Here is an 18,571-nt window from a genome sequence, read left to right on the forward strand (position 1 = left end):
GAGCAGATATTTTTTCCTATGAAACGGTGCCTGCAAGGCTCCCTACAATAACCGAATCTTCACGAAGAGAACGAGTACCCCTTGAGAACCAAAAGGTGACATGCAACCTATGAACGTTAGTTGGATAGCTGGATTTCTTCGAGAAGAACCAGTACTCCTGCAGAGGCATCATAGGCATCTCACCCAACTAATCAGTATTGATGAGGAGTAAGGACTCTGAAACAGCGGTCTACAGGTGTTTCCAGTAAGTCACTTTAAATAGGTCAAACACCTGTAGGTGGCACTAGAGGTTTTTCTTTATTTAGAGCAGAGTTAATATGCATATTTTTCCCAGGTAACACTTGCTATAAAGACCAACGATGGCTAAACTCACAGATATCGATGGGTTTGGCCAACAGTCTATTGTGTATGTAGGTCCAGTCAGATGATGACCAAGGGAGATAAAGATCCGCATGTCCGATTTTGGACTGTCAATCCATTTCTTTTCAGAGATAAGCCACCAGAGAACAACAGGAGTGCTCAGCCGAGTGAGTGCTCCTATGTGTGGGAGTAACAGCCACGATATCTATCGGAGAAACATCCTCCAGTTGACGGCTATCGAAAAGTGTATGTGGGGAGCTTAAGACTCACTAAAACAGATGGTTCTCCTTGAGGAGATCTATTTTGCCTCAAGTATCAATGGCAAAGTTCCCATCTAGACGATTTAGGGCACATATGGTGTATTCTGCAAAATTTGAGACTCATTATCAACGTTGAAGCCAAAGATGAAGATGATGTAAGAGCAGCAAATGCCAATAAAGCCATACCGTAATTTCACTATATAAACTCTGTCCATTAATAAAGACCCCCCGAGGACAAGTCCTGGAAATTCAAAAAACTAAATTCTGTCTAAAGACGTTCAAAAACTGTAAAAATAAAATGAGTATTGTACTTAAATGAGTGCTGGTGGCAAACAGGAAACTGGTAGCCACACTCTTCATGATGCAACACTAATTTGGCACGTGCATAGGACATTGCGAAAGAGGTTTTTTTACGCTGCCCTTTAATTATACAGCTGGCACAAAAACTAGACAGAGTTTAAAAGGAATATAAAAAAATGCAATTTTTCTGCCAATCTTGTGCAGCCCTTGGTGGCGAAGAAGGCCGGGTGCAGGAAGCTCTTGCTGAGATGGGATAAGCAGCAGATGTTAGCGCAGTTGTATTGCTCTGTGAGCTGGGGATGGGTGTGTGAAAGATGTGGGCGTTGGGAACTGCTTCAGGATATAAAGCCCAAAAACAAATCATTCAACCTTACCAAATAAAAATGTTATGTTCTCAATTACTTGGCAGGTTATGATGCACTGGACTGACATGGGCACAGAACTCCAGTGCCACCAGTGTACACTGCGCAGGTGCCAAGGAGAGTTCTCTTTTTCTTTTGGCCATTAACTCGAGAAGGACTTGGCACTAAACTTTTGCAACATTCAGTAAACTTTTTGGGATAAAAAGTCTGGGCAGAAGTGTTTATCGGACAATATATATGTTACGTTCATGAAGTTTTACTTTTTAACACGGTCTATGAGAAAAAGGAGCAATCCACCACCACATTAATAGATCTATTCACAACCCCAAATGTATAAGTTGGGGGAAGAGGAGGTTCAATTGCAAAAAAAAAAAAAAAAGAAAAAAGAAGCATAGGCAAAACGGTGGTGTCGGGGCATAGGCAAAACGGTGGTGTCGGGGCATAGGCAAAACGGTGGTGTCGGGGTGGTAGTGCGCTGCACATACCAACAAGGCACCAGTCACTTTGTAAGTACTCTCTCTATGTGCCCACTATGCTACATGAGCTTATTGACTCTTCATGCCCCCTTCTCACTTATTGAATGGTGATGTTATAGAACATGAACTACTATTGGATTCATTTAGAATGCGTTATCCAGACCATAAAAATGTTTTCTCTGTGGGTCAGGTTTCCACTTTGTAATTTATTGACTTGCACTTTAGAAACCGATTACGTGGAGTCTTGTATTTACATATGAAATTCTGCACTTTATTTGTTACAACTGAATATAATGAACATGCTTTGGATAACATAGTATTACTACAGTGTATTGAGCTCTTCTTGTATAATAGATGACGCCGATTTCAATTTTGTGATTGTTGCTAGTATTTATACACCATTTATTTACTTGGTTATAATGTCAGTGCACCATGTCTGTTCTCTGCTTGAATGTTTTACATTTTTTAATATTTGACCTATTAAAAATTCAATTTTTTAAATACCTATGCAATTGGACTTCCTTTTTCCCCAACTTATACATTTGGGGTTGTGAATATACCTACATTCATGAAGTGTAAAACAAGGGGATTCTAGACTTATTTAAGAGTCCCCATTTTAGTCCCATTTTCTATCAGACCTCCAAGAGCCAAGCAAATTAATCCTACATGACTTAACTGCCCTAGACCATCCAAAAACTGTCCAAATCAACCAAGAAATCCAGAAATCCCAAAATTATGGGGGAAAAAAGGATCTAAAAGCGGTAAGTTATCCAGACTCCATATTTTAAAGCCTTGGCCTCACCTGTTGCATGTCTATGTCAGTGGAAGAGATTCCGTGTTTCCTAAAAATTAGCCCCAGGCATGAAACTTTATTTAACATTTTTTTTATAGCCAAAAAAATTAAGAATGTTACATAGTTTCATAGGATGAAAAAAAGACCTATGGTAGGTCTATCAAGTTCAACCTTTCGCCACCAATTGTACGTTATTTCTGTATTGGTGTAATAGATCCTTTATGTTTCTGTAACATTTCTTCCACCCCTGGTTTATGAGATTTTTTGGAGGGCAAATATGGCCACGTGGTGTACTGGCCACAATATTATACAGGAAAAAAACAAACAAACAAAAAGGATTGTGCTAGTGTTGAGTAGGTTGATTTTTGGGGGTAGATTCTAGACTTCAAAGCCTGTGCCACATTTATCCTCAAATTATATATATGCACCAGTTTTCCGTCATACAGAGGTTGACTCTCTGGCCCTTATGTATTTTAGGTTCTTTAATGTTTGCCTTCAACAGAATTTCGTCCAGCACTTGCGGTCTACAGACTAAATTAAGACCAGACAAACAGTTCATCATTGCGTTGGAATAGCGTGCTGAATCTTGTAGTTCCACAACGGCTTAGTAGCCGCAGACTGCCCAAGTCTGCTGTAGATTTCATCTTGCAGCCCTAAGAAAATCATTTCACCAAAGTGAAAAATGAGTGATGCCGCGTCTTCAAACACTTTGAGTCCTTGAGTTTGGAAACTGGAAACACATCACATCCCTCCCTCATGCACATGCCATGCTATATAGTATCAACCCTTTCGTAACTAAACATTATCATCAATGCCAGACTTGGTCAGACATCACATGGTAAGAAATTGCCATCAAATGGTTAAGGGCAAGGCCATCTTCTCGCCACACCCCAATTCCTCCCAAATTAGTTCAGTCACAGAGAGACAGAAACACGCAGAGTTAAAGAAAGTGAGAGCGGGAGGTGGTATTGGCGATGGGCCCTGGCATCATGCCCGGCTGCTAGTCTGAAAAGATGCCAGCTGGCTTGTTCCACATCAGAACTACACCCCCTGCCCCCTCCCAGTCCAAACTTCCCCTCCCTTCTACGGGCTTCATATTCAAAAGAGAGGAAGAGCGAACAACCAGTGCAAGGAAACATACAAAGAGAATGAGTAGACGACTGATACAAGAAGCAAACACAAAGAGACAGGGGTCAAAACACAAGTAGCAGCTACACAATGCCAACCGAAATCGAAACAGACCCCCCCTCCAAAAAAAAAAAAGAAACGGGGAAATTCCACCTGGTATTTTAGTGTCATGCAGATTGGATGATAAGGTTAGTAAATCCAAAAAGTTTCCTTTGCCCAAATAAGTTCATTGGGACAATCTACTTAATCAAAAAGGATTGTTAAAAGGATGGACATGGACTTGAAGAGAAGCCATTTCCAATAGGTGGCACATGAAAGCCAGCTTTCTTTTTCTTGATTGAAAGCCAATTTCTATATATTTTTCCCAAGGAGCAATGCAATGGTTATCCTTACGCTAGCTGAGCGTCTCCAGAAAGAGAAATGGAACCGACTAAACCAGTTACTGTAGATGCAACATGATTGTTTATCATCGCATGTGGAACAAGACAAACTCTTGTTAAAAGTTGATTTTGCCTTTTGTGCCAAACAGTGGACCAACACATAGATAAAGTTGGTTGTGCACCATGGTTTATGGTAGTGTAGGACCTTCTCATAAGATTTATGGGCCAGATATAGGTTAATACAGCCACACACGTGTCATTGTTACCCTACCTACAGGGAGGAAAATAAATATTTGATACACTGCTGATTTTGCAAGTTTTCCCACCTACAAAGAATGGAGAGGTCTGTAATTGCAAGTTAATTATGTAAAAATCATGCAATGTGATTTTATGGATTTTTTTTAAGATTCAGTCTCTCACAGTTGAAGTGTACCTATGATAAAAACTACAGGCCTCTCCATTCTTTGTAGGTCACAAAACTTTGTAGGTGGCAAAATTGGCAAGTTTAGGAAATAGCGTACTTATTTTCCCCACTGTATTAGACTAAAGCCCCCGTCACACATAGCGACGCACCAGCGATCCCGACAACGATATGACCTGTCAGGATCATTGGTGTGTCGCTACATGATCGCTGGTGAGCTGTCAAACAGGCAAATCTCACCAGCGATCAGGACCAGTGGCGCTTAGAAACCCGCTGTTTACCTTGGATACCACCTCCCAGCATGAGCACGCTGGTATCCAAGGTACACAGCGGGTAACTAAGCGACGCGGGTGCTTAGTTACCAGATATTTACCTTGGATACCAGCTCCCAGCATCTGCTTACAGTGCTGGGAGCTCGCTGATCGATGGTCTCCCGCTGCCACATGCAGCGATGCGCGCTGGTCAGCGGGAGACCAACAATCAAAAAATGGCCCAGGACGTTCCTGCACGATCAGCGATACCCGGCGGGGGAGCCGGTCGCTGATGCGTGTCACACACAGCGAGATCGCTGGAGAGATCGCTGATGCATCACAAAATCAGCGATCTCGCTAGCGATCTCTCTGGGTGTGACGGGGCCTTAAGATTTGGAGCTACACTGCTCTTTACAGACTAGCGAGAGGAAAGAAGGATAGCGCATGTGGAACTTCAACATGCCAGATACTTTGCTCTCACAGAAGAAAGCAAGAATACATGTTTATTGGTTACACAGGAGAAATAATTTTAAGCAAACTTTTACCCTGGAATGGAAAAGTAACAATACATTAGTGGTATCATAGTGGTTTATCAGAAGTGGTTTCCTCCACTCAGTTTGATCTTCCATTCCTTCTGCTTCAAAGGTCACACATTGATAAATCTAAACTATTCCTCCCCATGCCTACAGCATCGGAAAGTCAAGGAAGAGATTATTTAGATTTGGCTTTGTGTTCGCCATGTCACTAAGGTGGCCATCTTGAATGCAGAAGCAACATGAAGCCAAACTGAGAAGAAGACTGCTGGAGACAGTCCAAGTACACCAGATAGGGTAACTATACAGAGTAACATTTTTAGTACCAGCATAAAGGGTAAATTTAATACTTATAAAGCGACGCACCAGCGATCCCGACAACGATGCGACCTGGTAGGGATCGCCGGTGCGTCGCTAAATGATTGCTAGAAAGCAGCCAAGAAGGCAGATCTCTTCAACGACGCAGCAATGATCCAGCAATAAAACACAGTGATGCGCGCTGGCCAGCGGGACGCCGACAACGAAAAAATGGCCCAGGACATTCCTGCACGATCAGCAATATCCAGCAGGGGGGCCGGTCGCTGCAGCGTGTCACATGTAGCGAGATCGCTGTTGCGTCACAAAATCGGTGATGCATTAGCGATCTCGCTATGTGAGACAGGGCCTTTAACCTCTGATGAGGAACCAACTGGCCAATTTTTGAAAAACTTATGGATCAAAAGCCCTTTTGTTAGTAGCGATCATGTCATCATATAAAGGGATGTAATAGTTATTGATCCAGATGTCCTAAATAACCAGCAGGTCAATATAGCAATACAGAATTATCTCCCAACGCTGCATCAGCACAGTAACATACCTTGACATACTTGAAGCAGCTTAAAATACAGGCTGCTCCACCCTAAGAACCTCACGGCTAAAACAGTTTGTCTTCATTTTCTTTCACCCACAAGCAAAACGGACTCTCAACATCTTGATGACAAAAAAATAAAAAGAAAAAAAGATCCATCTCATAGGACAGTCCCTAAGGGGGCGCTTCATTCACTTAAATCATGAATCAAGCCAAGCTTGTCCCACAATGTTGAAAGGTATAGATGCAAATAATCTATGCGCCCAAGGGCTAGCAACATACCAGGTCTTGATGTTATTCCCATTGTCAAACAGGGGAGTCACCTGTTAGGCTGCTATTGAATTCTAAATAATAATCTTAAGCCCATTATGGGCGAGGGCATTGCTTAATGGGTGATCTGTTACATGGTACGACAACTTTAAATGGCAGTTTTGGCCCAAGGGCCAAAATTGGCCATAAATACATCTCTGTATACTTTTGAGGCCGAAAAACCTGCTGAGTGATCCCCTCCCCGCCATGCATGTATGGACTTGCTTGTATTGAACTCATTAATCTATACAATAATATATTCACGTAACACATAACCTTTAAAATTAGAAGGAATGTTTAGATATTTGGGTGGGTGTGCATTCTAATATGTCAAGAAATGTGAATACTATGATTATACTGTGAAAATTAAGGTGCATGTAAACCTTCATTACATGACCCCCATCACACATGTACACTCAATTTGACCAATCATGCATGTATTCTAAATAGGAAAAGGAATGTAAGCTGCTAGGAATGTCTTTTATTCCATGGGAATAAAAAGATGGTCATGTTGAAATTCAACATGCCCAAATTCGTCTCCTCCAATAGTAGGGGCCCAAACGCAGAAGTTATAGGTTCCTGCCAAAAGTGGCATGTCCTTCCAAATTTGATTTAAAGTATATGGACATGTTCAAGCCTCCCCACCTCAATAGGCCTTAGACCAGTGTTTCTCAACTCCAGTCCTCAAGACCCACCAACAGGTCAAGTTTTCAGGATTTCCTTAGCATTGCAGAGGTGATAATTTCATCACCTGCTCAAGCATTAATAGCATCACCTGTGCAATACTAAGGAAATCCTGAAAACATGACCTGTTGGTGGGTCTTGAGGACTGGAGTTGAGAAACACTGTCTTAGACTGTCAGCTAAGATTGTATGGCTCTGCCAAGATTAGTCTAATGTGTATTTGGGCCTCTTACTCTCCCTTAACATATGGAGAGAAGGATATGGCACATTGGATTTCCAAAGCCCGATCCTTTTGCTCTCTGGGAACCACCAGTGAAGTCTGTCAGAGGCTTTCTATAGAGAATATAGGAACGCTTGGCCGAGCCGTTCCTGTTTATGGGGGAGTCGGGAGAGGTAGCCATTGGACAAATGATGGCTGACAACTAGCTAATCCAAGCAAGATGTGAAGGTTCCCTAGACCTCTACTAGAGAACAATATATTTTATACCACATTGTAATACAGATTCGCACACCAACCAATTTTTTTAGCACAATGTCCAGTACAATGTAGGAAAGGATTAAAAAGAGTAAAGATTAATACAATGAAGAGGGCACAGTCATTCCTAACGCACTCAGTGGGTCAGGGGTTATCTAGTCTAAGCTCTCTGGATGCTGTTGACATGAAGTTCCTGCTCGCAGGTATCTGGAGACAATGCCGCTAAGCAGGTTTTGATGAGGAGATGAGGGCCTTGGAGTGCAAGACTAAAAGTTTAGACAGGCTTTGTTGTGGAAATTTTATACAAGAGAAGTGAGAAGAGACAAGATGATGATAGTACACTTGAGGAAGCTGTAAAGACTCTTTTTTTAGGGTAGGGACCATGTATGCATCAGAGCTAGTGGTAGAAGAAAAGTGCGCAGGTTGCAAACAACCATAATAGCATACTTTTTAATATGGCAATATCTGTTTGAAGAAAAAAAAAACAGATCCAAAATGATACTTCTGCAATAAATCTAGATCAATACTCTAAAAACAGACCAAAACAGCCTACTTAACTCAAAACATACCATATTACTTGTCCCAACATGATCCGACCGCAATACAATTCTATTTTGAAACATACATAGAGGTACTGACCTTCATGGGAGTGAGAAAACCAGATCTGGGATGCTGCAGCCCCATGGGGGCCCCTGTAGGTGGTTTCTGATGGAGATGAGGATGCTCCTGCTGGGTGTGTCGATGCTGCTGCAGAGCCCAGGCTACCACCCAGAAAACCACCCATGAAAGAGGGGGAAGAGTTCGCCATTAAACCAGTGCTAGCTGAAAAACAAAAGACAAAAGCTGTCACAGACCAGTTTATCAACTCCCTTAAAAAAATTGATAATTAACATACTGGTATAGTATATGCACACACGTCACTATGGGACTTAATGGTTGGCATTAATCAGCAAGACCAGAGCTAGACATTGACTTTCAATCAAATTTCTCAATTGCATAGCATGACAATGTTTGACATAGAGCAACGAAGACAAAAAGAAAAAAAACTATTAATAATATGCAACAGCAAAAAAACAAAAACAGACAATGTGTATTTCACTCAATTTCTAGGCTATTGCTATATCACAAACTTATGTTACTGGAAAACGACCAACAACTCACAAGTAGTGATGAGCGAGTATGCTCGTTATTCAATGTTCTCCAAGTAGTTTGGGTGTGCTCGGAGACTTGAGGCCCTGTCACACTAAGCGAGATCGCTAGCGAGATCGCTGCTGAGTCACTAGAACTGACGTTATAGCGATCTTACCAGCGAGATCGCTGTGTGTGACAGTGGCCAGCGACCAGCCCCCCTGCCGGGTATCGCTGATCGTGCCCGAAATGTCTGGACATTTCTTTGGTCGCTCATGTCCCGCTGAGTCGCTTGTATCGTCACGTTTGACACCTAGCCTAACGACCTCGTTAGCGACTCAGAAGCAAGACAAGGCGGGGATTAGCGTTCCCGTTTCCACGCCTACCTCGGCTCCGATTGGTGGTCACTACAGCGTCCTTATTGGCGGGCTTCCTTTTAAAAGAAGCTAACAAAGTAGCGCTTCAGTTCTTTGTTCCTGACCCGGGTGTGTCCAAGTTGAGATCCTGTTTTTGTCCAACGGCTGCAACTCCATTTTGGATCATCTGCTTTTCCATCTTCGTTGCTTCTCTAGCCAGTTAATGGTAGGTATTTTTTGAATGAAATGGAGCGCTAGTACGTCACCTTCTTTTAAATGCACGGCCAATCAGGACGCGGTAGAGTCCACCATTCAGAGCTGAGAGGGCGTGAGAAAGGGAGCGCAATCCACGCCTGTGTAAATACAGCGTCACACAGTACATCCCTCATCGAGGTGTGAATCGTCAATGGAACATGCAATGTGACAGGGTCCTAATGACCACCGACATCGTTACAAAGGTCGCTATGACACGCTAGATCGTTGCTCCGTCGTTGGGTAGATTGGACTGTCTGACATCTCAATAGCGACCACATAGCGATGTGGCAATGATCCCTGTCGTGTCGTATCGCTGTCGGGATCGTTATAGCGTCGCTAGGTGTGACGGGACCTTTAGTTTGTGTTGCTGCAGCTGCATGATTTGCAGCTGCTAGACAGCCTGAATACATGTGGGGATTGCCTGTTTGTTAGGCAATCCCCACATGTATTCAGGCTGTCTAGCAACCACAAATCATGCAGCTACGGTGACACAAACTAAATCTCCGAGCACACCCAAACTACTCAGAGAACACCCGAGCATACTCGGAAATCTTGAGTAATGAGCATACTCGCTCATCAATACTCACAAGTCAAAAGTTGTGTCGCAGTCATCTAGGCTGAAAGTATAGAAATTATAAATAAAAAAAACTTATTGAGACCTCTACAAAAGACCAACTATTTGAAAAGATCCCTTATCCACCTCCATCCGGACCTTTGATTGAGAGGACTACTTTGCCCGAATTTTTGGTGATCATCTAAAGAGTGTTAGCTTTATAAAAAAAAAAAAAAATGCTCTTTCAAAACAAAACAAATAAACATGTACAGCGAAGTTGGATGTTTCAAGAATGTTCCCTATGGTAACAAATAGATGGTGAAAAATGGTCAAGTTTTATCAATCTAGGTTACTTTCATACCATCGAAAACAAGAAACACCAGGATCTTATGTTACATCAATGGCAACCAAGACCAGTTTTACCTAATGGCTAAAGAGCAACCCTATGAAAATTTGTTGCTAGGCAAGGAAACGTGTATTTTTGTCGTTGGAACCGTATAAATTCCTTTGGGATCATTAGAACACACTCCCAACTAATCTCAGTTTTATGCCGGAGATGAGTAATTCTCAACCATAAAAAGAAGGAAGCGAACGTTAGGGGGAGGTGACCTTCTTGGTTGACCCATGTCTCGATTACAATATCCAAAGTTTATGTGATGGTCAGAAGAAATAAAAGCTGTACATGGAGAATCATGTCTTTATTATTGGATCACTCATACATTAAACCATCTAGCTTGGATCTCCTGAGCCTTGATAAAAAAAACCTGTCCTTGTTGGCACATTTGGTGCACTATGGTTCAGTTGTGAGTCCATCCTCCGCAACGCTCCGCAGCCAAAAGCAGAAAATATTCTGCATTGCAGCTACTTGACCTTACTCTGACTTACAGCCCCCATGGTTTCATAATAACTTTATTGACTTTTTGTTTTCAGTATTATGGGATTAAAATTAAAGTAAAAAAAGGGGAAGAGAAAAAAAAGCAAAAAAAAACAACCACTTGTAAACCAAAGCGTAATCCAGAAGTTGGAAAGAAAAAAAAAAAAAGAGTAATTAATGGAAGTCATGTGCAATAGCCGAACAGTGTACAGGGTGTGTACTGTATCATTGGATGATCAATTCCCTTCCCTCCCAGCCTTCGGGGCACTGTTAAAATCTCACATCTTCTACCAAGCCTCATATGACTCCCAGCCCCCTTTCCGAACTTCCTCCAGCTGCTTCTGTCACCTGACAGGGAGTGATTTCCAGATGTGAGATTCCCTGCGAGCTGTCAGAAGTGTCTTTCCAGATTACACCTCATACACACACACATAGCCCTCAGCCAAGACCTCCCTCGCTCAAGGCTAGGCTTAAGCAACCAATGGACCTCAGAACCACAAGCTCTAGCATGCTCCATCATAACAACTGGAAAGTCATCGGTTGCCAGCGCATTAACGCCAATCTGTAGGTGTGCCACCCTATGGAGAACCTACCAAGAAAAACGCAGATGTTCTATAGTGTTTCCAAAACAAGACTCTTCACATTTGCCATCTCTAAAAGAACTTTATCATGAACCTAAGCCAGTTCCTTCAAGGGTCTATTTTTAAATGCTCATCGTCATTATATTGTTCCCAGTTGTATCAGCACAGTGCCAGTTCACACACAGCTGTTAAAAGAAGAGATGGACCACATTCAACTCTGACCTAAGGGAGCAGCGCAGTATTCGCAAAGTATCGACTTGCCTTCCCTTCCAAAACTGTTCCCAAGAAAACTAGAGGAAAAGGCAGACTACGAGAGCCACATCCTAAACCACACCCTGACTCACACCCACGGTACTTGACAGGGGATTTCCATTCACTGCTGGTCATCTGCAATGGATCGGATTGACTTCTCAAACACAAGCTGGAACTTTTATCAATACATTGTGAACTATAGAATAATATCAATTTTTCAGGAAATTACGCCATTCAAAAATGGACTTCAGCCCAACACTGTTTCTGAGATACACTGTTTCTGAGATGCTTTCTGATCTCATTACTTAATAGAAAATGATGAGATCTGACCAGCTACATGAAAGCATGGTGGGACACTCAGGAGTCTATATGGCACAGATTGATGCCAAAAAAAAACAGTTCCAATTTGTAGAAATGGTCATACAGGTGCATGCGCCCTAGTATAGACATTTACATTTTGGGGTGCAGATGGATTCCAATAAAAAGAACCATTACACCCTCATCACCCAATGCAACTACTAAGGACATCTAAGATACTGGTCAGCATGTAGATGACCAGAAGTTAAGAACCATGTGGTACATGTTGTTGAATTTCTCAGTAAACAATCCCACCCATAGGGTACATCCCAAATAAAATTCCAGAGCAAAATCTTCCTATAATGTTGTAGGAACAACATTTTTTTGTTCAGTTCCGCCCTTAACTCACCATTCACCTTTACCTTCAAAGCTTATAATAATAATAAAAAAAAGTGACAACCGACCAAGAGACCCCCAGTCCCATTGACTTACCCCAGAAGAACATGATCTTCAAGATTAGTAGGAACGGTCGTAATAATGATCTCTCTGTACTGTTTTATCACATACCCCATAAGGGTCCAATAAATAGCTTCACGATGAGGAAGCGAAGGGAGAAACAGGACCTGCCAACCCAACAGCAGCCGTTCACAGGAGAAAATAGCAAGGGAAACAGTTACATGGATCGTAAAAAAGAAAACTTTTATTGTGAGATCATATGGCGGGGATCTCTCCTGGGATAACAGTCCTGGAAACACGGATACAGTAACCCTACTGTGTCCAGATGGGAGCATTGCAATGTAATGTGTCCCATATTATTTAGCTGCTCTTGGCAGCAAAGGGGTTATCCAATATGCAACCTACAATTGCACTTTTTTTTTTTAACCCTCCCATCCTTTGAGCCGCATGTGTTTCTAAATGTAGAATCCAAAGAAAAAAAAAATAAAAAAAATACACAAAGTAATTTGCCTTTGATAGAAAACAGGTCCGGGCTGTTGGTGACGGGAGGAGAATTGTCGGAGGGGGTCGTCCCACACTGCCAAACTGCTCCCGCCTAGATAGTTTGGAAATGAGTGTCCCAAGTGTGGTTTTAACAAGGGAGGGGGGCTGTCTCTCTTCCCATTTAACCCTGTTAATACTATCTTCTCTCTAATGGCTTCTACTAAAAGTGACTATCCTAGACTTTTGCTTCGAAATGGGGGTCATAATCAATATTGCCCACCTTAAGGGATGCAGTACACCGGTATTCTAAATTCAAAGAGTAGGATTCTTGTAATTGAATGCAAAATCTATATATGTTACACTACTGCCACTAGTAAAGTTCAAGCAAAACCTGCTCATTTGACAGATCTTTCAAGTTCTTCAGACAGTTGGGTTTTGGGACAATCCTCAACAGATCTACGCATCGTGAATGCTGTTCGAGAATCCAATTTGACTACAAAAATATCTGATTGGAAAGACTATCCTTCAATAAAACAGATTCTACACACAATGTATGCCAATCAATAAAATAAGATGACTGGAGCTCATTTAAGGTCTACACCGGATGAATTAGGAAGAATTGTTTTTCATGAGAACCTCATGACAAATTTCCTATCCATCAAATCAAGCTACCTGTAGAATAACAAACCACTAATATTGTTAATGTACTCTTGAAGTTCTATTAGAGGGAAAAGCATCCCAAATTTAGCTACGGTAGTTTTCACCCCCAAAATTGAAAAATTAATTGTGGACAGAGGTTCTTAATGGGGCTCTAAGAGGACTTAAAACTGTGTACACATTTCTAATTTCAGAAGAACCAAACAACTATAAGAAATCACTACAACTCTTCACAATAGATGATGTTGAAAAAAGACGGGGGATGTTGAATTTTAATTCCCAATTCTTTTGTTCTCAGGAGAGATATGTCACCATCTGAGGTTCATGGGGCCAATTACTCCTATTAACTCCTTGATACACATGCAGGTGAAGGCTAGCCAGAAGCTGAATCATTATTTGGTCGACAGCTACTAAATGTGTATGGACACCTTTAAACCATTTGTAGTGGGATCAATTGGTTGCTGGGCCATCATGTCTTAAGTAGAGACCAGCTTCGATAAAGTGTGCATGGATGTGGAACATGGACCCAATTCACAATTTGTTCAAGCTTTACATGGTCTGAAAGAAATGGTCCCTTTTTTAAAAAAAAAAAAAAAAAGGTGTGATGGCAAATTTGCCTCATCAGAAGAGTTCCAAGTAGAAGCTAATAAGGAAGGAATTAACTCAAAGACACTTCTACATTACGAAGAGCAGGGATCAAAGCCCAGCAGACCAGATCCAGTCATGACACCGCCTGGCACTGCTAGATGTTTCCTAGGGCATAACAGGTGTGAGAGCTGGCAGATGCAATTACCACTTTTAGGACTGACTGACGACATTTTGCATTATGTATGTCTAGTCACAAGCAGCAAGATCTAGATAAATTTTTACAATGTGTGGAGGAGAGGGCATCCAGAACATTGTGATAATGAGCCCATAAAATGAATGACTACAAGCCTTGTGTTGACCACATTGCTAAGGGCATGACCCAAGTGGCAAGTTGTACCAGTACGTCATATGATCATATTTTGGTCACATATTTAAGTTGTCCACATATTGAGGAAATTTCTATCAAATCAGAACCTCTTTGTCCAATTAGTACCCTCAAAATATCTCTATGAAGTAACAATGAAGACACGAGGCAAAGCAAGCCAGGTCCATAAAAAAAAAACTTAATTAAACATCCATACCCCTAACTGAAGGCCCAAAAATCTTAGAATTTTCTAACTCAGGTCCACCTACGATCAGACCCAGATTGCCCCCAAAAAGTGAACATAGATAATTAGATAATTTGATGGAGAATTGGGAACTGTGTTATAAAGGTGCAGAACGCTCCAGCCACGTCTACCCCTGAGGCGTGTAGATTGGCAAATTGTCAAAAGGTCTGTCTGGACCAACGACCCAGCTGGTATCAATGTGTGGAGTAGACACAAACACAGCTCCTTTGGAGAACAGATGTGTGGAGGATACAAGAATAATAGAAAGAGTATGTAAAAAGAAGGCGGCATCCATCATGGAGTATATAGAAGTTTCTCTAAATCTGGCACATGATAGTCCAACACCTTATTTTGGAGGGGATATTTTAAGACCATAATCTAAGGAGGACACATTATCTTGATCTTATCGTTCTTTCATAAATGCCCAAAGTTTCGTAACCCCTCAGGACACATATGCCAAGAAGAGGTTCCTAGAAGTAATAGAAAATGTCAAACTGTAGCCTCTGACTTCAACACCCAACTATCAGAGAGCTGAAGGTCCCAACAAGTTTTGCACCAGATACCTATGCAATATCTGATAGGAGAATCAGATGTTAGAGGGGACAAAGCTACCCAAGATATGTCTCCTTGACGGCCACATGCTGGCTGAAGCCACGTCACCCAATATTAAATATCCCTATGAGCAGATTTTTTTTAAAGTATGACACCGATCTAAGGCTAGGTTCACATTTGCGGCTGAGTGCGCAGCGTATCGTCTGAAACCGCAAACGCATGCAAACCAACGCATGCATGCATTTGCGGTTGTGGACTATGGGCAAGTGCTATTTTCCCAGCAAATTTTTGAATGTACACAAGCCACGCCCAATGGGCATGTCTTATGTAAATTCTTGTGTATGCAAACGCTAAGTGTACACAGGTGCTTGCGTACACATGCGCTCCCATAGACTGCAATGCGTTGTTTAGACGCATTCCTTCTGCAAGCGCCCGCATGCGTTTGGAGGCGGCAATTTGCCGCCTCCAAAATTGCAACATGTTGCGTAGCCGCGCCCCGCCGCACAACCCGAAACAACGCATGCGTAAGCAAACATGGTTGAATGCATACAAACGCATGTACCTTCATCCACAACGTTAAAGATACGAAAACATGACGCATGCGCATGTATGCGTCAGAAACGCTGCAGACACAACCGCAAATGTGAACCCAGCCTAACCCAAAATTGTCAACTTGGTCCTCCAGCGGGACAATCTTGGGGGGAAAAAAAGAAATATTAGGAGGTATATGCATATATTATGGGATAAGTTACTTATAGGACTCTCTCATTACTTCAGTAAGAGAAATATCACAGTTGTCCCAGATTTCCAACCACTTCAAGGCCAAAAGGTAGCTGGGAATACAGTATGTAAACCCCTTCCTAAAAGTGAGTTGAGGGCGTTCACAGAGGCTGTTATGGTCACAAGATAGGCAGGGTTGGGGGTCCAGACTTAAACAACTCCAGAGTGTGGGAGGGACAAGTGATTTGTAAAGGAAGTCATATTTGTTGTCAGTTTATAAAGGTTGATCATTAAGACAACCATTGTATATATACCCTTATTCGAAAATCCCTCCTTTAAGGATCTGTCTATGAGCCACTCTATAGAAGCAGCTCCAGTTTTGGCATGCTCAAGCCGTCCGGTCATCTTATTAACTACAGTTCTCCTGTAGGGAAAATCCTTGGCTGGCCACAGGCTTCCCTAACACCACCACCTATTTAAAAGGAGTTGTCCACCTTTGGGGACAGTTTTTTTTCTCAAATTTTAATATTTGAGACGAAAAATTATTGTTGTAAATGGGTTTCATTAACAATTGTACACTTTGTGCCTTCTTTTAGCTTGAGTTAACTGAGAATCCAATCGTAAGCCCATTTTGACATTCCAATGGAAGAGTTTTTAACATGCCGGGTTTTTTCCGCCCGTTTTTAAAAAAACCTTCTCACAAATATGGTGTACCGCAAAAACAAGCCAACGTTGTTTTTGCTGTACCATTGATTTAAATGGAGGCCGTATATACGGCCCTCAAGGCCATACGGGACACGGCGCTCCGATGTATTTTATCCCGGCCGTATATACGGCCCTCACGGCCATATGGGACATGGCGCTCCAATGTATTTTTGCGGGCCATTTTTGCAGCCCCATAAACGGCCCGAAAAAACATGGCAAGTGTAAAAGCAGCCTTATCTGTCTTTTTCTTTAGCTCCTCTCAGCTGATTTATGACCACAGACCACATGTATTTAGAAATAAAAATGTCCCGAAATGTGGATAACCCCTTGAAGGTATTACGAGTGGGACCCAGGGGAATTAAACTGGTCAGGTTCTCATTTTGAAAGTGATTACATCACAAGTCCTTGGATTCCTATCCCCCCTCCCAATTTCTTTTTTTGAGCGTAGCGCCTTCTATAGGATATAATTACAATATTCGGCATTTTTGAAATTCCTCAATAAAATCTTTGTAAAGTCTTGAACTAGTGAAGTTCTCGGAGAGGCAAGATGAATTCCAGTCTGGTCTGTCCGGATTCTGTCCCCGGGCCCCCTCCTTCCCACTTTGGTTTCAGCACTGTCTACAACTGGTGTCATGGCCTACTCTGTTTTCATATGATGCTTATCTGGCTGGGCACGGTGCCTGACCGCACTGCGCACTCACAAGACTGAACACTTCTAGTGTCTCACACACAAACAGTCCTTCTAGTGACAGTCCGCCACCCGGACACACACGCCCCAGCACCCTGGCGTCATGCATCCCAACAGCTGATACAATTACGACCGACCAAATGTGACAAGGATTAGGACAAAACTTATGCCAGTTTTATTACAGACAGCGGGAAATGCGGCTTCCTTCCAAAAAAAAACAAAAAACAGCGCCACCCTTGTCCTCGGGTTGTGTGTGGTATTACATGTAGATTTGTCGTCGCAACAGGCAGGAAAGCTGGGTAACTACCGGTAGATCCTCGCACAAAGAGGAAAAGTCAGAATTTGGGTAGAGGTGTTACTCTGGAATCAGGGAAAGGTGGGCGAGGGCTCCTGTGGGGGGCTCTAGCAGCCATTATCATTCTCATCAGCTTTACATTTATAACTGACACTTTTGGAATTTTTCAAATTTGAATTTCATTTATAATTGACACTTGTATTTGAAATTCGAATTTGAAAAATTCTAAAAATTTCAGTTATAAATGTAAAGCTGATAAGAATTATAGCGGCTATACATTTTATTCAAAGGGGCAATGTCCTTTAAACTAACGCTATTCTCCCCCACTCCACCCGCATTCTTATATGTAGACGTGCGTCCCACCAGTGATATTCACATCTTAAGACTCTGGCAGACACACGAGCACAAAAATCTGGGAGATGCACACAGCCATATTTCCCACACATGTTTAATAATAACCCCCCTCTTTTATGGTAAGGCCCACCCACCCCCTATAAGAACCAAGCCAAATTCTATAGAGGGACACAGGACACACGTGTATAGTCATGAGGATCGGACTGGAGGACATATGGCGAAAGGGTGATGGGGTAGCACCCCCTAATGCCACCCCAGGGCAAGATGGGAAACAGACCCCACATTTGCTTTCATTTAGAAAAGTGAGAGGGAGCAGCGTTGAAGGAAGCAGCAGTGGGATCCTGAGAACGAAGCTGCAGTTGTAGGATCCCACACCCCCTTCGTCTCTTAAAGGGCTAGTCCCAGAGGTGCAGTCGCTCAGCTCGGACTAGCGATCCAGGTTCCCAGGCTCCATCCGCTAGGTTCACACACATGCACAACGCATCGCGCTGCCCCTTCACACGACCCATTCCCCTGCACGAGTGGCTTTGGCCAGAAACATAATCAGAAGATCCTGAGGTTATATCATCAACGTTTTCTATCAAGTGTAAT

At 42.4% G+C, this 18,571-nt stretch overlaps 1 protein-coding gene across 9 annotated transcripts in view; it reads right to left on the reverse strand.

Moving 5' to 3' along the window:
* The window catches only part of BAHCC1 (BAH domain and coiled-coil containing 1), a 125,184-nt gene that overhangs the window by 59,773 nt on the left and 46,840 nt on the right, over positions 1-18,571 (reverse strand). For 8 of the 9 annotated variants that reach the window (XM_073560592.1, XM_073560597.1, XM_073560591.1 and 5 more), the window contains one exon: positions 8,218-8,400. In XM_073560592.1, the coding sequence (XP_073416693.1) occupies positions 8,218-8,400 (183 nt within the window). Of the gene's footprint in view, positions 1-8,217; positions 8,401-12,366; positions 12,736-18,571 lie in introns of those variants that run through there. The other variant, XM_073560595.1, reaches the window with a different exon arrangement.

This window comes from Dendrobates tinctorius, unplaced genomic scaffold, assembly GCF_039654945.1.
Source record: "Dendrobates tinctorius isolate UK_male_01 unplaced genomic scaffold, ASM3965494v1 ptg000014l, whole genome shotgun sequence".
Lineage (NCBI taxonomy): Eukaryota > Metazoa > Chordata > Amphibia > Anura > Dendrobatidae > Dendrobates > Dendrobates tinctorius.